Source organism: Mesoplodon mirus (genome assembly GCF_964341445.2).
Source record: "Mesoplodon mirus genome assembly, chromosome: 1".
Taxonomy (NCBI): Eukaryota; Metazoa; Chordata; class Mammalia; order Artiodactyla; family Ziphiidae; genus Mesoplodon; species Mesoplodon mirus.
The window spans coordinates 3678050-3694363 of NC_138976.1; the positions used below are offsets into that span (position 1 = coordinate 3678050).

General features: G+C 58.8%; 2 protein-coding genes across 11 annotated transcripts in view; both read left to right on the top strand.

Moving 5' to 3' along the window:
- Positions 1-206: 206 nt before the first annotated feature.
- On the top strand, positions 207-10278 carry GBGT1 (globoside alpha-1,3-N-acetylgalactosaminyltransferase 1 (FORS blood group)). 10 transcript variants are annotated; one of them, XM_082611832.1, is made up of 8 exons: positions 208-663; positions 1543-1734; positions 2073-2163; positions 2319-2384; positions 6801-6851; positions 6934-6969; positions 7693-7827; positions 8913-10278. In XM_082611832.1, exons 3-8 carry the CDS (start codon positions 2105-2107, stop codon positions 9595-9597), a joined length of 1032 nt encoding a protein of 343 aa, XP_082467958.1. In that variant the 5' UTR covers positions 208-663; positions 1543-1734; positions 2073-2104; the 3' UTR covers positions 9598-10278. The 10 variants fall into 10 exon arrangements, with proteins under 10 accessions (XP_082467960.1, XP_082467959.1, XP_082467958.1 ...); XM_082611834.1 differs by lacking the exon at positions 6934-6969 and having other exon boundaries at positions 207-663; XM_082611829.1 differs by lacking the exon at positions 2073-2163 and having other exon boundaries at positions 208-677.
- A 3661-nt stretch (positions 10279-13939) lies between these two features.
- RALGDS (ral guanine nucleotide dissociation stimulator) overlaps positions 13940-16314 on the top strand; it is a gene marked incomplete at its 5' end in the record, with an annotated part of 47986 nt that continues 45611 nt past the window's right edge. The window contains one exon of the mRNA XM_082628660.1: positions 13940-14210. Coding sequence (XP_082484786.1) covers positions 14193-14210 — 18 coding nt within the window. The remainder of the gene's footprint in view (positions 14211-16314) is intronic.

The window sequence follows — 16314 nt, forward strand, 5'->3', positions numbered from 1 at the left end:
CCAGTAGAGGTTGAAGGTCCTGGGACCCCGGCGCGCGTCGACCCCTGGGGCCTGGGAGCTGCAGCTGGTGGGCGGGGCGGGGCGGGGCGGGGCGGGCGGGTGGGTAGGAGGAGCAGCGGTAGGTGGGCGGGGCACGCAGGAGGGTAGGTGGGGCTGCGGCCGGTGGGCGGGGCGCGCGGCTCCTTTCTCCTCCCCCGAACCCCGCCGGGCCCGGATCCCGGCTGGCCCTGTGTCAGGCCCCACCCAGCGCGCTACTAAGGGCGCCCTGCAGGCACTGGGTTTCGCCGGACTGCAGGCGAACCGAGACCCTGTTTTCAGGGCCGGGCTGCGCCCCTCCGTCCGTTGTAACGCTGGTCCGGCCGCAAGGGGCTGAGTCTGCAGCCCGCAGGGACAGTCACGCTCCCCCGCCGCTCCCTGTCCCCGCCCCGCGCCCGGCCGGAGGAGCAGCGCCGCCAGCCCGGAGCCTGCAGTGGCCGGCCGAAGTCGCGGTGCGCATCTCGGCCCCAAGCTCCTGGGTGCAGATCCCCGGCTGGGGCGGCCGAAGCTCGGGCCTGGTTCTGCGTGGGCGGAGCGGCCCCGGAGGCCCGGGCCCCACCCAAGGAAGAATCCAGCGGATCCGACGGTCGACGCGGAGCTTTGGAGGACGCCGCGCCCCAAGCCCGGGTGGGGAAACGGAGGTCCGCAGAGGGAGGGAGAGGGAGAGGGAGCGGGCCTGCCAGAGGCCACCGGGTGAGCCGGGGCCAAAGCCCCAAAACTCCGGCCCGGGGATCTTTATCTGACCTCGGGCGGATCCCCGCAGAGCTGACAGGCATCCCGCGGTCTCTGTGACCCGGGCCGGACCCAGCGCTGTAGAGCCCTTCCCGCACATCAGGGGCGGTGCGGATGGCGTCTTGCCACCTAACCAAGCCCCCTATAGCTGAGGAGGACGCCGAGGCTGTGGTGGAGCGGGCAGGACAGCGCCTTGCCCAAGGTTACCGCCGAGAGCGGGTGAGAGCTGAAGCGCGTTCCCGCGGTCCCGGGAGAGCCCCGGCCCCCTCTCCCGGAGGAATGCGCTGCTACCACCCCTGCGCCCACCCCCATCCCGGGGGATCTATGCCGCCCCTCCCAGCGCACCACCCCCTCCCCAGGCCGAGTGTGTCCCCGCGGTGCGGGCTTTGGGCTTGATTTCCGGCGTCCTCGCAGTTTCCCCTGGAATCCTTCTCCAAGCCCCGCCCTACCCCCCACCACCCCTGCCCCAAGCGCTGTTGCCCTAGTCCCTAGGATGGTTGCCCTTAGCTCATCACAGAAGGAGGTCAGCAGGGAGACCTGAGAGACAAGGCAGGGAGCCAGTCACCTTTCCGGCCCAGTGCCTTTCGCAAGGCACAGCAGCAGGCTTTGGCTGAGTCCTGAGCCTCTGTCCTTCAGAACTGCCAGATCTGGGCCTGGGCCCAGCAGGACGAGGAGACAGCTGGAATCCACATTCCCCTGGTGAGGCCGCCCAGGGGAGGGCAGGGCAGCAAAAATGGGGCCACTGTCCTGTGGATAAGGAGCATTCCTTTGCAGGTGTTTCCCGGACCCCGGAGACACAGGCTCCGAGCCTGACACCCCTGAGAGAGGTGGGCTGATTCACCAAGGCACACCCAGACTCTGCAGGTACCCAGGCTCAGATGCTGCCCAGCCAGCGATGCACTGCCCCAGACTAGCCCTGGGCCTGGGATTCTGCCTGCTGGTGGGCATGGCCCTCTGCTCTCTGTGGTGAGCATGCCCCATGGAGCCCTCCCTCCCTACCCCAGACCCCTCCCTCCCTCAGCATCTCAACCCCCAAACCTTGACCCCTTCACAGGATTCCCAGGTCCCACCCACTTCTCTCGGCGCACCTGTCCCTTCACCCCAGCCCCAGTAAGACTGAACTAGCCTGGCTTATGTATGTTGCTTTGCACTGGCCTGGCCTTTGCACTTGCTCTTTCCTCTGTCTGGACTGTTCTTCCAGCCGTGTTAATGAGGAACTCCTGTTTATGCTCCAGAATTCACCCTGTGTGTTCTTCCCACAAAGCTCTGGGGACTGCCACCAACCACAAGCCCCTTGTGTGCAGGGCCTGGCGTCAACAACATTCCTGTCCCAGGAATGAATGGCTGCATGGCTAATGACTCATTGCAGAAGACCAGGAGGCTTTGTCCTCTGAGGTCAGCCAGACCCAAGGAATGATTGGGCGGGGGTGGGGGGAGGGGAGGTGTATCCCAGGTGCACCACTGGGGGCCTGCATTCCCACTAACATGCAGCAAAGCGAGTTTTCAGCCTCAGGTGCAAAGTCAAGTCAACAGATATATTTCCTTCCCAGGGTGTATGTCGAGAACTGGCTGTCGGTCTCCTATGTCCCCTATTATCTCCCCTGCCCAGAGATCTTGTAAGTATGGGCCAGGGAGAATTGGGGGGCCCCGGAGTGGAGGGGCTGAGAGGGTTTTTAAGGTCACTTTGTAGGTTCTTAGGTCCTAAGCTCATGATTCTGAGCAGTGTGATAAGCATGTAGGTAATTTATGAGCTGCCACAAATGTGGAGTGAAATTCCCCTGTTTCAGTCCTTGGGTGTCCTTGCAGTGCCCCCTCCACAGTTGTGACCTTGAGCATGTTGCATAGCTCTGAGCCTCACTTGCTGTATCTGTAAAATGGGATGATAGAAGTGCCCCTCCCGAGCCAGCCAGAGCATGAGGTACTGTAAGGATGCCTGTAAATATCCTGGTGTTGCACCTGGCACGTAGAGGTGCTCAGGAAAGAGTGCTTTTAGGACTTTACTTTTTTTTCTTTTTTAAATAAATTTATTTATTTTATTTTATTTTTTATTTTTGGCTGCGTTGGGTCTTCTTAGCTGCACACGGGCTTTCTCTAGTTGTGGCGACCGGGGCCACTCTTCGTTGAGATGTGCGGGCTTCTCATTGCGGTGGCTTCTCTTGTTGCGGAGCATGGGCTCTAGGTACGCGGGCTTCAGTAGTTGTGGCATGTGGGCTCAGTAGTTGTGGCTCGCAGTCTTAGTTGCTCCGTGGCCTGTGGGATCTCCCTGGACCAGGGATCGAACCCTTACCCCCTGCATTGGCAGGCGGATTCTTAACCACTGCGCCACCAGGGAAGTCCAGGACTTGACATTTTGCTCAATTTTGTGTTCTCTGTGGCTTCAAAGAAGAAATGGACACGTGACCAGTCTCCCCCACATAACAAATCTGACATTTTGTCAGTTAAGAGTGGAAAAGATTTGGTTATAGATGAACCTAGAACTTGAAATGATTCCTACTGATTGCGTCACTTTTTATATCCGACATCAAACGTATCTCAGACTTGCCAAGATGGGATCGAACAGTCTGCCGTTCGGGTTGCCCCAGTGCTCTTGTCGTTCAACTGTCATTAGCGCATAATTCTCTGCCCTGGGCAGGTTGTTCTGCGACAGCGCCGGCCTGATCCCAGTGACCTCCTCTCACCGTGCTTTGTTTCATGCCCCAAATAAGTGCTGGTTTATAAGAACGAGTGTGTTTCCCAGCCAAGTCCTCTGTGTCATCAGACTAAAACTAATAACAATAATTTTCAAAGTCCAAAAAACAAAAGAGTGAAAAAGGTGATTTGGGACAGTGTCAAGGGGAATCTGGCCGACCAGTCTTGTTTTTCATGACAGCAAAAGGAAAGTTTAAAATCTGGATCACAGACTACTAACAACAAAGTGTGTTTCACTGTTATAAACATAGAATACGGTAAATTAGGAGGCTGGATAACAGAAAAGACAAAAGAAAAAGAAATACCCTCTTGTGTCTTTGCTGGTCCAGGTCGTACTCTAACTCCAAAGTGTATTGTCAGCTCGTTGGTTGCTACGCTTTCTGTTTGAACAGATTGTTCTAAAAAGCAGAAAGGCTGCTTGCTATTGAAAGCAGTTGTGACCACAATGTTTTTGTGATTTTTATCCAGTTTCCCCAGAATTGGCTTTCTTTGTTGGCGCCTGGTCACCATCATTTTATTCCACCCAGGGACTGGGCCCTAATTCTTGAATCCCTCTGCCTTTCCCACCAGCAAGTTTGCGGCATTTAGGTTGTTTCCAGTTTCCCAGCATTCTAAATTAGTTTGTAACGAGCAACTTTGGATATGCAGCTTTTTCCATCTTAAAGGTCCTTTCCTTTGGTAAGTTTCTGAGCCAGAGGATATGGCTGAGGTATTCATCCATCATGTCAGGTTGCTCTCCAGGGGGACCCTGGCAGACACACACTGGAACTCAGCACCACCCCCTCCACCCCGCTGCAGCTGCATTGCACCTGGGCTGGTGCTGGAAGCATTAGGTGCTATGAAAAACAAAAAGCAAACCACCTTGCGGACTCCAGACATGGGAACTGCGATGTGGTTGAAATTTCATGTCTTTGATTCCCACCAGGCCCTCACCTCCCCCACGCCTTCCCTTTAACTGAATTTCCTCTTTGGGGACTCGCCTGCTCCAGCACCTGCTCTCCTTGGCCTGTCGACGGGTCCTCTGTCACCACCCTTGGCCGAAAGTACTTGCTACATTGTTTTTTCTTTCCAGTTTGTCTGTCTTTTGGTTCTACTGAGTTACTGTTTTTTAATAGATTAAAGTTGGAGATTTTTGTTTGTTTGACATGGTCACATCTTCCCTTCTGTTCATTTGGATCTCTTCTTTACTTTTAGTTTCATGACCTTCAGAGGTTTGGAAATGTGGAGTTCCTTTTTGGGCTCTGGCTCATCTGTGGCTTTGGAATTCTTATGTCTAACCCGTTAAAGTGGCCAGAGCGGAGTGTGTCCAGGCTGGTGGGGGGAAGGGAACTACCGATGGCCAGGGAAGTGTGGAACAAGGGCCACTTTCCCCTTCTCACTTCTGACCACCTTCTCAGAGTCCCATCACTTTCTTTTCTTCTTTCTTTTTTTTTTTCTTTTTGAAGATTTGTCTTCTTTATTTATTTTTGGCTGTGCTGTGCAGCACGCAGGATCTTAGTTCCCCGACCAGGAATCAAACCCGCACCCCCTGCAGTGGAAGCATGGAGTCTTAACCACTGGACGGCCAAGGAAGTCCCCCTATCCCTTTCTGAGCAGGGGCCTAAAGTGTGCTTGTCTGTGTGAAACTAAGGCAGGGGGCCAATTGCATGGATCAACTTTTAAAAATTGTTGCTTCCACAGTATAGACTGATCACAGAAGGACAAATATAGTAGGGTTTCACTTTTAAGAGATCTCTGGAATAGTCATATTTATAGAGACAGAAGTAGGAATAATAGTTACCAGGGGCTGGGAGAGGGAATGGGGAGTTAGTGTTTCAGGGGGACAGGGTCTCAGTTTGGGACGATGAAAAAGCTCTGGACATGGATTGTGGTGATGGTTGCCCAACAGTGTGAATGTCCTTTAATGCCCCTGAACTGTACACTTTCACATGGTTAAAATGGGAAATCTTTGTTATGTATATCTTACCACACAGGCAAAGCATAGGCTGAAAAAACTAGGAAAGCTCCAGGAGGCTTAAGCCATCCCATCTTAGGCGACGTACTGAAGAGACCCAAGTGAACGGCAGGCACCCACGTCCTCAGGTGGTCTGAGCCTTCCAGGCAAGCTCAGGCCTCTGCTGGCACAGGTTCTGATCCGGTCCCTGGGTGGCCTTGGGCAAGCCTTTCCATTCCCCAGGCCTCACTTCCACCCTGGGGAGCGACATTATTGTCCCCATTTTAAGGGTGAGGGAACTAAACCCCGAGGAGTGAGATGTCCGGCCCCTGGTCTCTCCACCCAGCTGGTGGCAGAGCCAGAGGCGTGTCACCGGCAGCCTCCTGTGTCTGACCCTGTCGCCGGCCACCTCCTTCCTTAATCAGCCCTCCTTCCTAATCGCCGCAGGTTGGCCGCAGCTAGTGGAGGCCGGCCACACAGACAGCCTGCCCAGAAGGGGCCAGGGTGCTGCCCTTACCATTCGCTCTGTGCTGGGCACTGGCTGACAGGCCCCGACTCACATAGCTGTCGTACCTCTCACGACAGCTCTAAGCTCTAAGGTTAAGGCCTCATTTTACAGATGAGGGAAAATGGGTGTATCAGTCAGCGTTCCACTAAAGAAACAGAACCAGGAAGAGGGAGGGAGACTGACTGACTGGCTGGCTGATTGACTGAAAGCAATCGGCTTACACGACTTTGGGGTGGCAAAGCCAGTCTGAAATCCACGGAGTGGGCCACCGGGAAGGGTGGGCTGGAGCTCTTCAGCAGGAGCTGACACTACTGTCCACCGGCAGAATTTCTTCTTCAGGGAAGCCTCAGTTCTATGCTATAGCTTTTCAACTGACCCTATCAGGCCTACCAGACTATGGAGGATGATCTTTGCATGGGGTCAACTGGTGTAGATGTTACTGACATCTACAAAATCCGTACCTTCACGGCGATGCCTTGATTGGTGGTTGTGTAACTGTCTCCTTCAACTGACCTTCACCGTAGGTTCAGGTGAAGTAACTCGCCCACCCAGGCTAGAAAGTGGCAGAACCGGGCTCACCGGGCCTTTGCAGCTCCGCAAACCTTCTCCCCGGTGCCCAGGCTCTTCCAGAGCGATATGTTTGAAAGAGAGACAGAAAAAGACTTTGGAGACACATGGTACCAGGCTGGAATCACTGCCCTGCCACACGGTGACCCTGGACAGACCGCCTCTCTAGGAGTCCAGCCCCGACAGAGTGGACAGAGCAGTGGGGGAGGGTCAAGGGCGTCTGGGGGGTTGGGGGTGCCTGTCCCATGGGGGTGCTTCACCGCGACCTCGTCCTTCCCTGCTGAGTGTTTCTGCCCCCCACCGGCACTAATGGCTCTGACTCACCTCTCCCACCAGCAACATGAAGCTGCAGTACAAGGGGGAGAAGCCATTCCAGCCCGTGACACCGTAAGCAGACTGTCGCTTCCCCCTTTGTGGCCCCGGGGTTGGGGGCTGCCTCCCCTTAACCACTCACCCTTCTTGGTTGCAGATCACAGTACCCTCAGCCCAAGCTGCTGGAGCAAAAGTAGGTGTTGATTAGGGCCTGGGCACAGAATGGAGAGACCTGGGGTGGAGGCGGGGGCACAGGCCTCTGATCTGGAAGTTGGGGTACTGGAGGTGTCCAGTGGCCTCGGTGTCTGGGTAGTCTGGGACCTGGGCTCCAGTCCAGCTCTGTCACTAGCTGTGTGACCTTGGACAAGTTATCCAACCACCCTGGGATTTTTCTGCACAGGTGGATAATAATAATACCCACCTGATAGGAGGTTGGAGGACCAGATGAGACGGTGTTTGCAAAATGCAGAGCAGGGAATTCCCTGGCAGTCCAAGTGGTTAGGGCTCCGTGCTTTCACTGCTGAGGGCCTGGGTTCAGTCCATGGTCAGGGAACTAAGATCCCTCAAGCTGCGCGGTGTGGCCAAAAATAATAATAATAATAATGCAGAGCATTGTGCCTTCTGCATAGTCATGCTCGATCCATCGTTGACGATGAAGTTGATGAGCCCCGTCTCTGAGGCACTTAGCGGGCACCGGAAATGCCAGGCTCCTCTACACACTGGGCGTGCATTAACTCCTGGTCTTCTTGACCACGCTGGGAAGTAGCTATGACTATCCCCACTTTCCACATGAGGATATTGGGGCCCAGAGACAGGGATGAAACTGCCCAGGGTCACACAGCTTTGGCAAGGCCAAGATGAGAGGGAGGCTTTCCCAGGGGAGGGTCTCAGCCCCCACGGCCTCCTCTGCTGCCAGGCCTACAGGGTTCCTGACACTCACACCCTGGCTAGCGCCCATTGTCTCCGAGGGAACCTTCGAGCCCGAACTTCTGCATCACATCTACCAGCCGCTGAACCTGACCGTCGGGGTCACGGTGTTTGCCGTGGGGAAGTGAGTAGTGGGCTGGGCTGGGCTGGGGAGAGGAGGGTTATAAATTCTGAGCCCCAGGAATTTATAGTCTGGGGAGAGACAGGACCCCAGCCCGGGCACCAGGGAGGCCCTGAACCAGGTGCTGTGCAGGTGGGAAGGTACAGAATGGAGTGTGCTGGAGGGAGGGGGTCTGGCCCTGGCATGGAAGGGGGGAGGGGGAGGCAGCCCAGGTGAGGGGGGCAGCAGGAGCCTTTGTCAGGAGACACCCTTGTCCCTTCACCCCTTCTGCTTCCCCTGAACCGTCCAGGCAGGTGTGAAGGAGTGGAAAGGCCCCCCAGACCACCTCATAGAATTGGGGGTCCGTGGTCAGGCCACAGGCAGGTAGAGACCCAGGCAGAGCTGGCCCTGCCTTGGGAACCCTCTCTCCTCCGGCCTCTGGCCCGCGGGCTCTCTGGACACCTCCTGTTTTCCCCTCTCTTTCCTCACCCTGCCTGCCCTTTCCTTTAGGAGCCATCACCTGGCAGCTTCCCTCTGGGTCCCTTTCTGGGACTCCTGAGAGAGGGACCCTAATGGGTCCCCAGCAGCTAAGCACTGGCCAGATGACGGATGGCCCAGCGGGGATCAGGGGAACCCCCCACCCCTGGCCCAATCGGCACCCAGCAGCCAGCACCACTCATCTTCCCTTGACTCAGCCACTTCCCCGTTTCTTGGCTACTTTCCTCTCTCTGAGCCTCAGTGTCTTTGCCTAGGAAGTGGGGACTGTGGTCCCTGCCTTCTAAGGAGTTTATGAGGCTAGAAGGAGAGAAGAATCCCTTAGAACACTGCCTGGCATTTAGTAAGTGCTCAGTAAAATTAGCCCAGTCTGTGAATATGAGTCATCAAGTATCATTATTAGGACGGTCTTAAGAGGTTGGTACTCAGATTGTGGGAATTTGACAGACAAGGACCCCAAGGGGCGGACCTGAGTGACTTCTTGAGATGGGAAGCTGGGAGGTGGACCCCAGCCTGGCCAACCCCAGCCCTGTCCGTGTGGTACCAGCACATAGTGGGGACCCAGGCAGTGGCCCTGCTGAGGCCATGGTGCCTGATGGGATTCTCTCCACCAGGTACAGCCAGTTCATCCGGCACTTCCTGGAGTCAGCCGAGCAGTTCTTCATGCAGGGGTTCCGGGTCCACTACTATGTCTTCACTAACGACCCCACGGCCGTTCCTCGGGTCCGGCTGGGCTCCGGCCGCCTCGTCAGCCTTATCCCCATCCAGAGGCATGCCCGCTGGGAGGAGATCTCCACGCGCCGGATGGAGAGCATCAGTCAGCACATTGCCGAGAGGGCGCACCGGGAGGTCGACTACCTCTTCTGCCTCGACGTGGACATGGTGTTCCGGAACCCGTGGGGCCCCGAGACCTTGGGGGACCTGGTAGCTGCCATTCACCCCGGCTACTTCGCTGTTCCCCGCCAGCAGTTCCCCTACGAGCGCCGGCCTCTCTCCACCGCCTTTGTGGCGGATGGCGAGGGGGATTTCTATTATGGCGGGGCGGTCTTTGGGGGGCGGGTGGCCAAGGTGTACGAGTTTACCAGGGGCTGCCACATGGGCATCCTGGCCGACAAGGCCAACGGCATCATGGCAGCCTGGCAGGAGGAGAGTCACCTGAACCGCCGCTTCATCTCACATAAACCCTCCAAAGTGCTGTCCCCCGAGTACCTCTGGGATGACAGGAAGCCCCAGCCCCCCAGCCTGAAGCTGATCCGCTTTTCTACCCTGGACAAGGACACTGACTGGCTGAGAAGCTGATGGCTGAGCTGGGGCTGCCGTGGGTAGGGGGGACCCCAGTGAGCGCCCAGCTCACCGGAGTCTCCTTGCACCGGTGCCTCACTTCTCAAGCCTTACGTGAGACCAGCCCTGTGCTGTCTACCTCGCAATCTGCCGGCAGAATCCAATGGGAAAATGGGCCTGTAAAGACCTTTGTAAACTGTGAAGGGCGGTGCGCATATGAGGAGAACGCCAAGATCACACAGCCTGTGTCCCAAGAACAGCAGGATGGGAGGAGGGGAGACCAGAGGTGGAAAAAGATAGGGCCCGGCAGGCCTCACCCAGCACACGTGCCTTGGGGCGGGCTCTGGAGTCTCAGCCCCGCCCAGTACCTCAAATTCCCCCTCTGCCCCCCTTCTGTTGCCTGTTGCCCTTAAAGTTGCTGCACTTCTAACATTCGTGTGAAAGGCATCCCGGACCCCTTTTCTCTGGCTGCAGGGGGTCCTGGCTACTGTGACGTCCCCCAGCCACACGGAGCCAGTTCCTCGCTCAGGACCCTGAGTGAGCCTTTGAAATCGACCAGGTCTAGGCGCTCTCTGGTTTCATGTCCCACCTCCCTTGAGGTGCACCACACTCCCTGGCACCAGCCGCCTCCTTTGTAAGAGGGTTTGGGCAGTTTTTAATAAAGGTGACGTGTGCTCAGCCCTAACCGGGGTTTCTTCACCTGCACATCCGAGTATCTTGGCCACCAGCCCGCAGGGATGCAGACAACCTGGATTGCAAATACACTCAGCTCGGGTGGGTGTGGTCCGGGTACAGTTTTCCAGAGACCCTGGGCTGATGCTGGCCGCTGCAACAGACAGGATTTCACCCTGCTTCTCCTGGGAGATGGGTGAAGTGGAAGTGTCGCCAGATACGCTCTTCTGAGTCGGGGGCAGCAGAGCCCACCAGCTGGACACCCTGTGGGCTCTTGGTCCCTGGGCACATAGCGAATATGTCTGCCAGGGTTCCTGCATCCGCGGTCAGCCTCAGCCCTGGGGTGGCCCTGGCGGGCATGGGTGGGGCCCCAAGGCCATGGTGCAGGCCCAGGATTAGAGGGTCTTCAGAGCCCTGCGGTGGTTCCCTCTGCTTGGTGGGACAGAGGTGCAGTGGGGGGTGGCCCAGTGTCCACTCCCCTGGGGGCAGCAGCATCTTTGCCACGTAAGGCAGAGGCGGAGGGCGGGGGGCAGTGCGGTCTGTGGCCATGGCGGGAGGAGGAGGAACCCACCCACCTGACCACCCCTGGCAAAACGGGGGCCAGCCCCAAGTCCACTCTTCCTGCAGCCTGTGTTTTGGGCGGCAAGCGAGGACAGGCTGCAAGAGTGTGAACAGACTGAGTGACCGCTGTGAGGAGACAGCCTGCGCTGGAGAGGACAGCCAGGGAGAGGCCCCGAGGGGCTCCCTGGGCAGAGGGACGAGGGTGGACCCATGGCCCATGTGTCCCTAGCGGGGAGCACCTTAACCATGGTGCCTGGACCTGCCCTAGGGTGTGTGTGAGGCCAGCAGTGTTGAATGAGCAGGCCCTGCCTTCAAGGAGCTTCCATGTTGGAGCAGGGAGAGGGCCCTTGATGTGGAGACCAGAGAAGCCCTCAGGAGCAGGTGGCCCTTAGGCCCTGAGGCCCGGGCAGCAGCATCCTTGCTGTGGGGAAGTGAGCCCCTTCTCACTCCCAGCCCAGCTGATGGGCCCTTCTCAGCCGTGGCTGAAACCCCAGGCACTATGGCTACCCTGGTCTCCATCCCAGGGCCTAGGCCTCAGACACAGTGGAGTGAGTTACAGTGCCCAACTCCTGGACCCAAACCAGGGTCCAGGCTACTTTCCAAAAAGGAGCTGAGGGCTTGGGGCCAGAGCTGCTCCGTGGGTGGGAAGAAGTAAGGGGCCTGGTAGGAGTGGGAGGGGTGGCGGGAGACAGGCCCGACCCAGCAGAGGGAGGGGGAGTGCCGGAAATAGAAATAGACAAAATTACAGATGCAAAATGTCTGCAGTGCCCCCTGCCACGGAGGCCCCTGAAACTTAAACTTGCTGTCCCCTCACGGCCACCTACCACCTCCCCACTCCCTACAGTCCAGCATCCCTGCTCTGCCACAGGGCCTGGCCCTGCACACCTCCGCTCACACGGCCTGCTGGTCAGGCCTCCCTGTCCAATCACCTGGCCAATTCCTGGGGACAGACTCCTGACATCTCCTCCAGGAAGCCTGCCTTGATTTATTCCCCCCTCCGGGGTGGGTGCCTTTCAGTGTTCCCATAAATCCTCATCCCTATGTCATCATTGACAGTGTTCTGCCCATCTCCACCCCTTTCCCCAGGTGGTAAACCCCAAGAGGGTACAGATGGCGGTCAGCCAGGTTTACCCTGGTACCCGAAACCCAGGAGGCATTCCAGGAATGTTTGTTGAATGACTGCATGAATGTGAGGCAGCTGAGAGCACACGGGTTTGAGTCTGTCCTAGCACGCGAGGGATGCTGGGCAGGTTACTCCATGTCTCTGAGGCCCTGGGGTGAGGATCAAATGGGATTATGGCCGGGAGACCTCTGGACACTGACTTCTGGGCAGGTACTTGGAGAAGTAGCGAGGTCGGGACCTAACTAGGCAACATGCCCACCCCTGGGAGGGAGCAGGTGACCGTCACAGCCCCCACTGTGCGCAGGAGGAAACTGAGGCAGACCCCACCCCTGGCTGCATCTCAGGGGTGCATGCTGGGGTGAGGTGAATAACGCACCCACTAAGCTCCTTCCAGTTGAGATGCTGTGGCTCTGATAAAACCACGTGGATCGTGTCCCCTGCTGCCCCCAACCTGCAGTGATCCCCAACTCCTTGCCCCACACTCAGACCCCTGTGTGGTCTGGTCCAGACACCCTCCCCAGTGTGTGCACCCCTCACTCCTACCCCAGCCTCCCTACAGCCTTCCTCCCCCAGGGACCCCACCAAGTCCTCCCCCCGCAGAGCCCCTGCCTGCAGCGCCCCTCCCTGAAGCCCCCCCATCCAAGAGGGACTAACCTCCAAGGCTGGGCTCAGAGGCCACAACCTCGGGCTCCTGTGCAACCACAGCCTTTGGGGTCAGAATGATCTGGGTTGAAACCCACAGCAGGGCCACGTCACAGCCCTGTGACAGGCAATCTCGTGTGGTGACTCTCAGAGCCTCAGTTTCTTCCAGTGAAGATAAGGTCAGTCACTCTGACCTCGGGAGCGAGTGTTGGGGATTGAAGCAGGGGGAAGGTGCCCAAAGCGCTTGGACTCAGGAGGTCGCCTGGCTGAGGGCACCCAACACAGGACAAGGCCTCTGATGGTCAGCGCAGGCTCAGTGAAGGTAAAGAGCAGTGATTCTGGGCTTCCCTGGTGGCACAGTGGTTGAGAGTCCGCCTGCCGATGCAGGGAACGTGGGTTCGTGCCCTGGTCTGGGAGGATCCCACATGCCGCGGAGCGGCTGGGCCCGTGAGCCATGGCCGCTGAGCCTGCGCGTCCGGAGCCTGTGCTCCGCAACGGGAGAGGCCACAACAGTGAGAGGCCCGCGTACCGGGGAAAAAAAAAAAAAGAGCAGTGATTCTGAGTCCCCCATTCACTTAGAGCTGAGTGACCTTGAGAGCTGAGGCCACTGTTCACAAATAAAAAAAGTCAAAACCACTGAGCACTCAGGGGGCGTTCTTACTAACACTAACTACCCCCGACAGCCATTCATCCAGTGCTGGGCCCCTCCTCCCCGGGCCCCTCCTCCCCGGGCTCCTCCAGCCCCCTTTCACCAGCCAGGGCTGCAGCTGGCGACAGGCTGGACCTCGTGTCCGGAAGTCCTGCCAGGAAAACAAGGAAGGGAGTGTCGGGGGGGGGGCGGTAGGGGCGGCTTGACCTTCTTTTCTGTACCCCGTGTCCACTGCCGCCTCCAGGACTGCCTGTCCCAGCCTTGCGCTCATGCGCTAAGCTGGCCCCAGCAGGAGGCATACGGGGTAGGACAGAAGGATGGGGGTGTACAATCTCCCACCTCCAGGTCTACACTACCACCCGGCCCAGCCCCCGTCCGGTTGCGTTTGGGGCGGCTGGAGGTCCTAGGGGGCACAGGAGGAACAGAGCAGGTGGCGGAGGTGGGAGACGCGCTGTGACTCCCCGGTGCGCTGCGCGCGAGCGCGCGGCAAGGCGGGGCTCACGTGCACGCGCCATCCACGGGCCCGCGCAGGCCCCGTGTGCGCTCCCGGCCGTAGACTCTAGGCCCTGCTGCCCCGGCGGGGTCCACCCACGTCACCCAGCGAGAGGGAGACCGCTGCGCGTCCCCGAGCTCGCGCGGCGGTGTCCGCCCCTCACACCTGCGGTAGGCAGGGCAGGGGCGGGGAGGGGCGGGGCCGCGGCGGTCCCCGCCCACCCGGCCGGAGCCCGGGAGCCCGGGCGGAACCCAGCAGCGGGGCCCGAGCGGCCGGCGGCGCGGCGCAGACAATGGGAGCGGCGCTGGCGGCGGCGGTGGCGCTGGCGGAGCCCCGGGCCCGGCGGGGACGGGAGGCTGCGCCATGAGCCCCGCAGCCGGGCGCCCCCCTGCGCCGCGCGCGGGCCGAGGCCAGCGGCCTCTGCGAGCCCTGGGCCCCGCCCTGGGGCCGGCGATGTGCTGCCAGGGCTGAGGATGATGGTAGATTGCCAGGTGAGTGCCCCGCCCGGCCGCGACCGCCCTCCCCATCGCCAGGGGGTGGAGGAAGGACCGCGTGCCCGCCCCGCCCCCCCCCGCCCACACCCCATCCAGCCGGGAAGGAGTACCGCGCCGAGTCCACGCTGAGCGCGCGCTTACGCAGCAGTTCCCCGTCCAACCCTTCCTGGTACAGTTGAGAAACTGAGGCCAGGAGAAAGACACGGACTGGCCCGGGGCCACGAGGTGGTCAGAGTCCAGAAGAGAAGGGAGGGTTCCAGCCTCCAATGCCAGTGCTCAGCCACTACCATGGGGTTTCCTTTGGGAATGAGAGCCCTAAGATTCTGGGGGACCCCTGTCCACCCCCACCCATGAGGGGCCCTTTCCTCTCGGCATCCCGACGCGCCCACAGGTACATACACACACATTGACTTCACAGATGGGGACCATGGCGTAGATTCAGAGGAGAGTGGACACAGAGGTGACAAGGGGGAAAGAAGAAATTGGTTGGAGGCAGCTCTACCACGGGGCAGGACCATCTAGTCTCCTGGCAACATGCTCAGGGCTCAAAGCGTGAGGGACAGAGGTGCCGGGCAGACGGGCTGGGCGTCTCCAAGGTTCCCAGGGGTCGGCGTAGGCAGGAACAATCCCCAGGGCAGCCTGGAGAGGACAGTTTCTGGGGTCCTGCATCCACCGCTCTGGGCACCTGGAACTAGGTTGAGATTGCCCCCCAGTGTGGAGGGAATTACAGGAGAGAAGTCCTTGGTTTACTCCACTGTAATCTGGGGTGCATAGATGGGGTGATCCCAAGGGTCCTGCAGCTCGTAGAAGAGTCTTTTGGCCTTGGTTCTCCATCCCTGACCCACTGTGCTCCAAGTCTTCCGAGTAGAATAATGCTTTCTACTCCTTCGAGGTCCTTGTGAGCAGGGGGCAGCCTGGGGGCTTGGGGAACTGGGGCCCTGGGTGGTACAGAATGAGGCAGAACACTGGACCACATCTTTGTTGGCACCTGGGGTTCCTCATTTGGAAGTGGGTGGAGTCACTGCCCTGGTTGGAGTGAGGAGGCCTCTGGAGTGAACTGGACACCAGGACAGTGGCGGGAAAGAGGGGGGCAAGAGAGGCTTCTGAGGTCCTGCACATCGCCCCTGGAGCCGGCAGGTCCTGCTCCTTTGCCCCTCTGGGGTAGGGAGAGTCGCTGCCTTGACTACACCCAAACAAAGGTGTGTGTTTTGTTTTCTGGTTTTCCTGCCTGGGGCTGCAGTGCTAGGGCTGACCACCAGGGGGCGGGCTGTGCTCACTCTGCTCAATGGAGCAACTGGAGCAGGGAAGGGGCACCCGGGAGTCATTCTGGGCATCCCCCTGCCTCCGACCCAACAGGCACCTTTTATTACTAACCTCCAGGTCCACAATATGAGCTGCTCAGAGGCAGGAGGGGGCTCCAAGATCCTCTATTGATTCAGCTACTGTGCCCTGGGCACTCACCCAGGAGCTCACAGCTTAGAAGGGCAGATGGACAAAAGCAGGAAAGCAAATCCACGTGAGAGAGAAGAGCAAGTGCTCTAGGGAATGAGTCAGGGCCCTGGAAGGAGGGCCAGGAGCCCCTGGAGGGTCTAAAAGGCCTCCAAGGTGACACTGATGCTGGGACCAGAAAGACAAGAGCAGCCAGCCCTGCACACTCTGTGAGCAGTGAGCCTGGGGGAAGGCCAAAGGTGCAGAGACTTGGAAACAGAAGGTCTTGTAGCCAGGAGGAAGTGAGACAGGAGCCAGTGTGGCTGGGAGAGCTGAGAAGGAGAGCAGGGAGGAGGGCAGGGCAAGACCTGGAAGGACATCCCGGTGTCTGTGCCATGTGACAGCATTCCCCTAACTTAGCGCGTACAAGGACAAACACTGACCCTCTCAGTGTCTGTGACCAGGAGGCAGGCTCAGGTCAGCTGGGAGCCTCTGCCTCGAGGTCCCCCAGGAGGCTGGGCTGTGGTCTCAACTGAGGCTCAATCAGGGTGGGGTCTGTCTCTGAGATCATTCTTGGGTTATCGGTGGGATTCATCTAGGCAATGGGTGGGTGCAGAGAGATATTCCAGAAGGAAGTGCCCTGTGGTCAGGGGTGATTTGAGGAGGGGAAGTA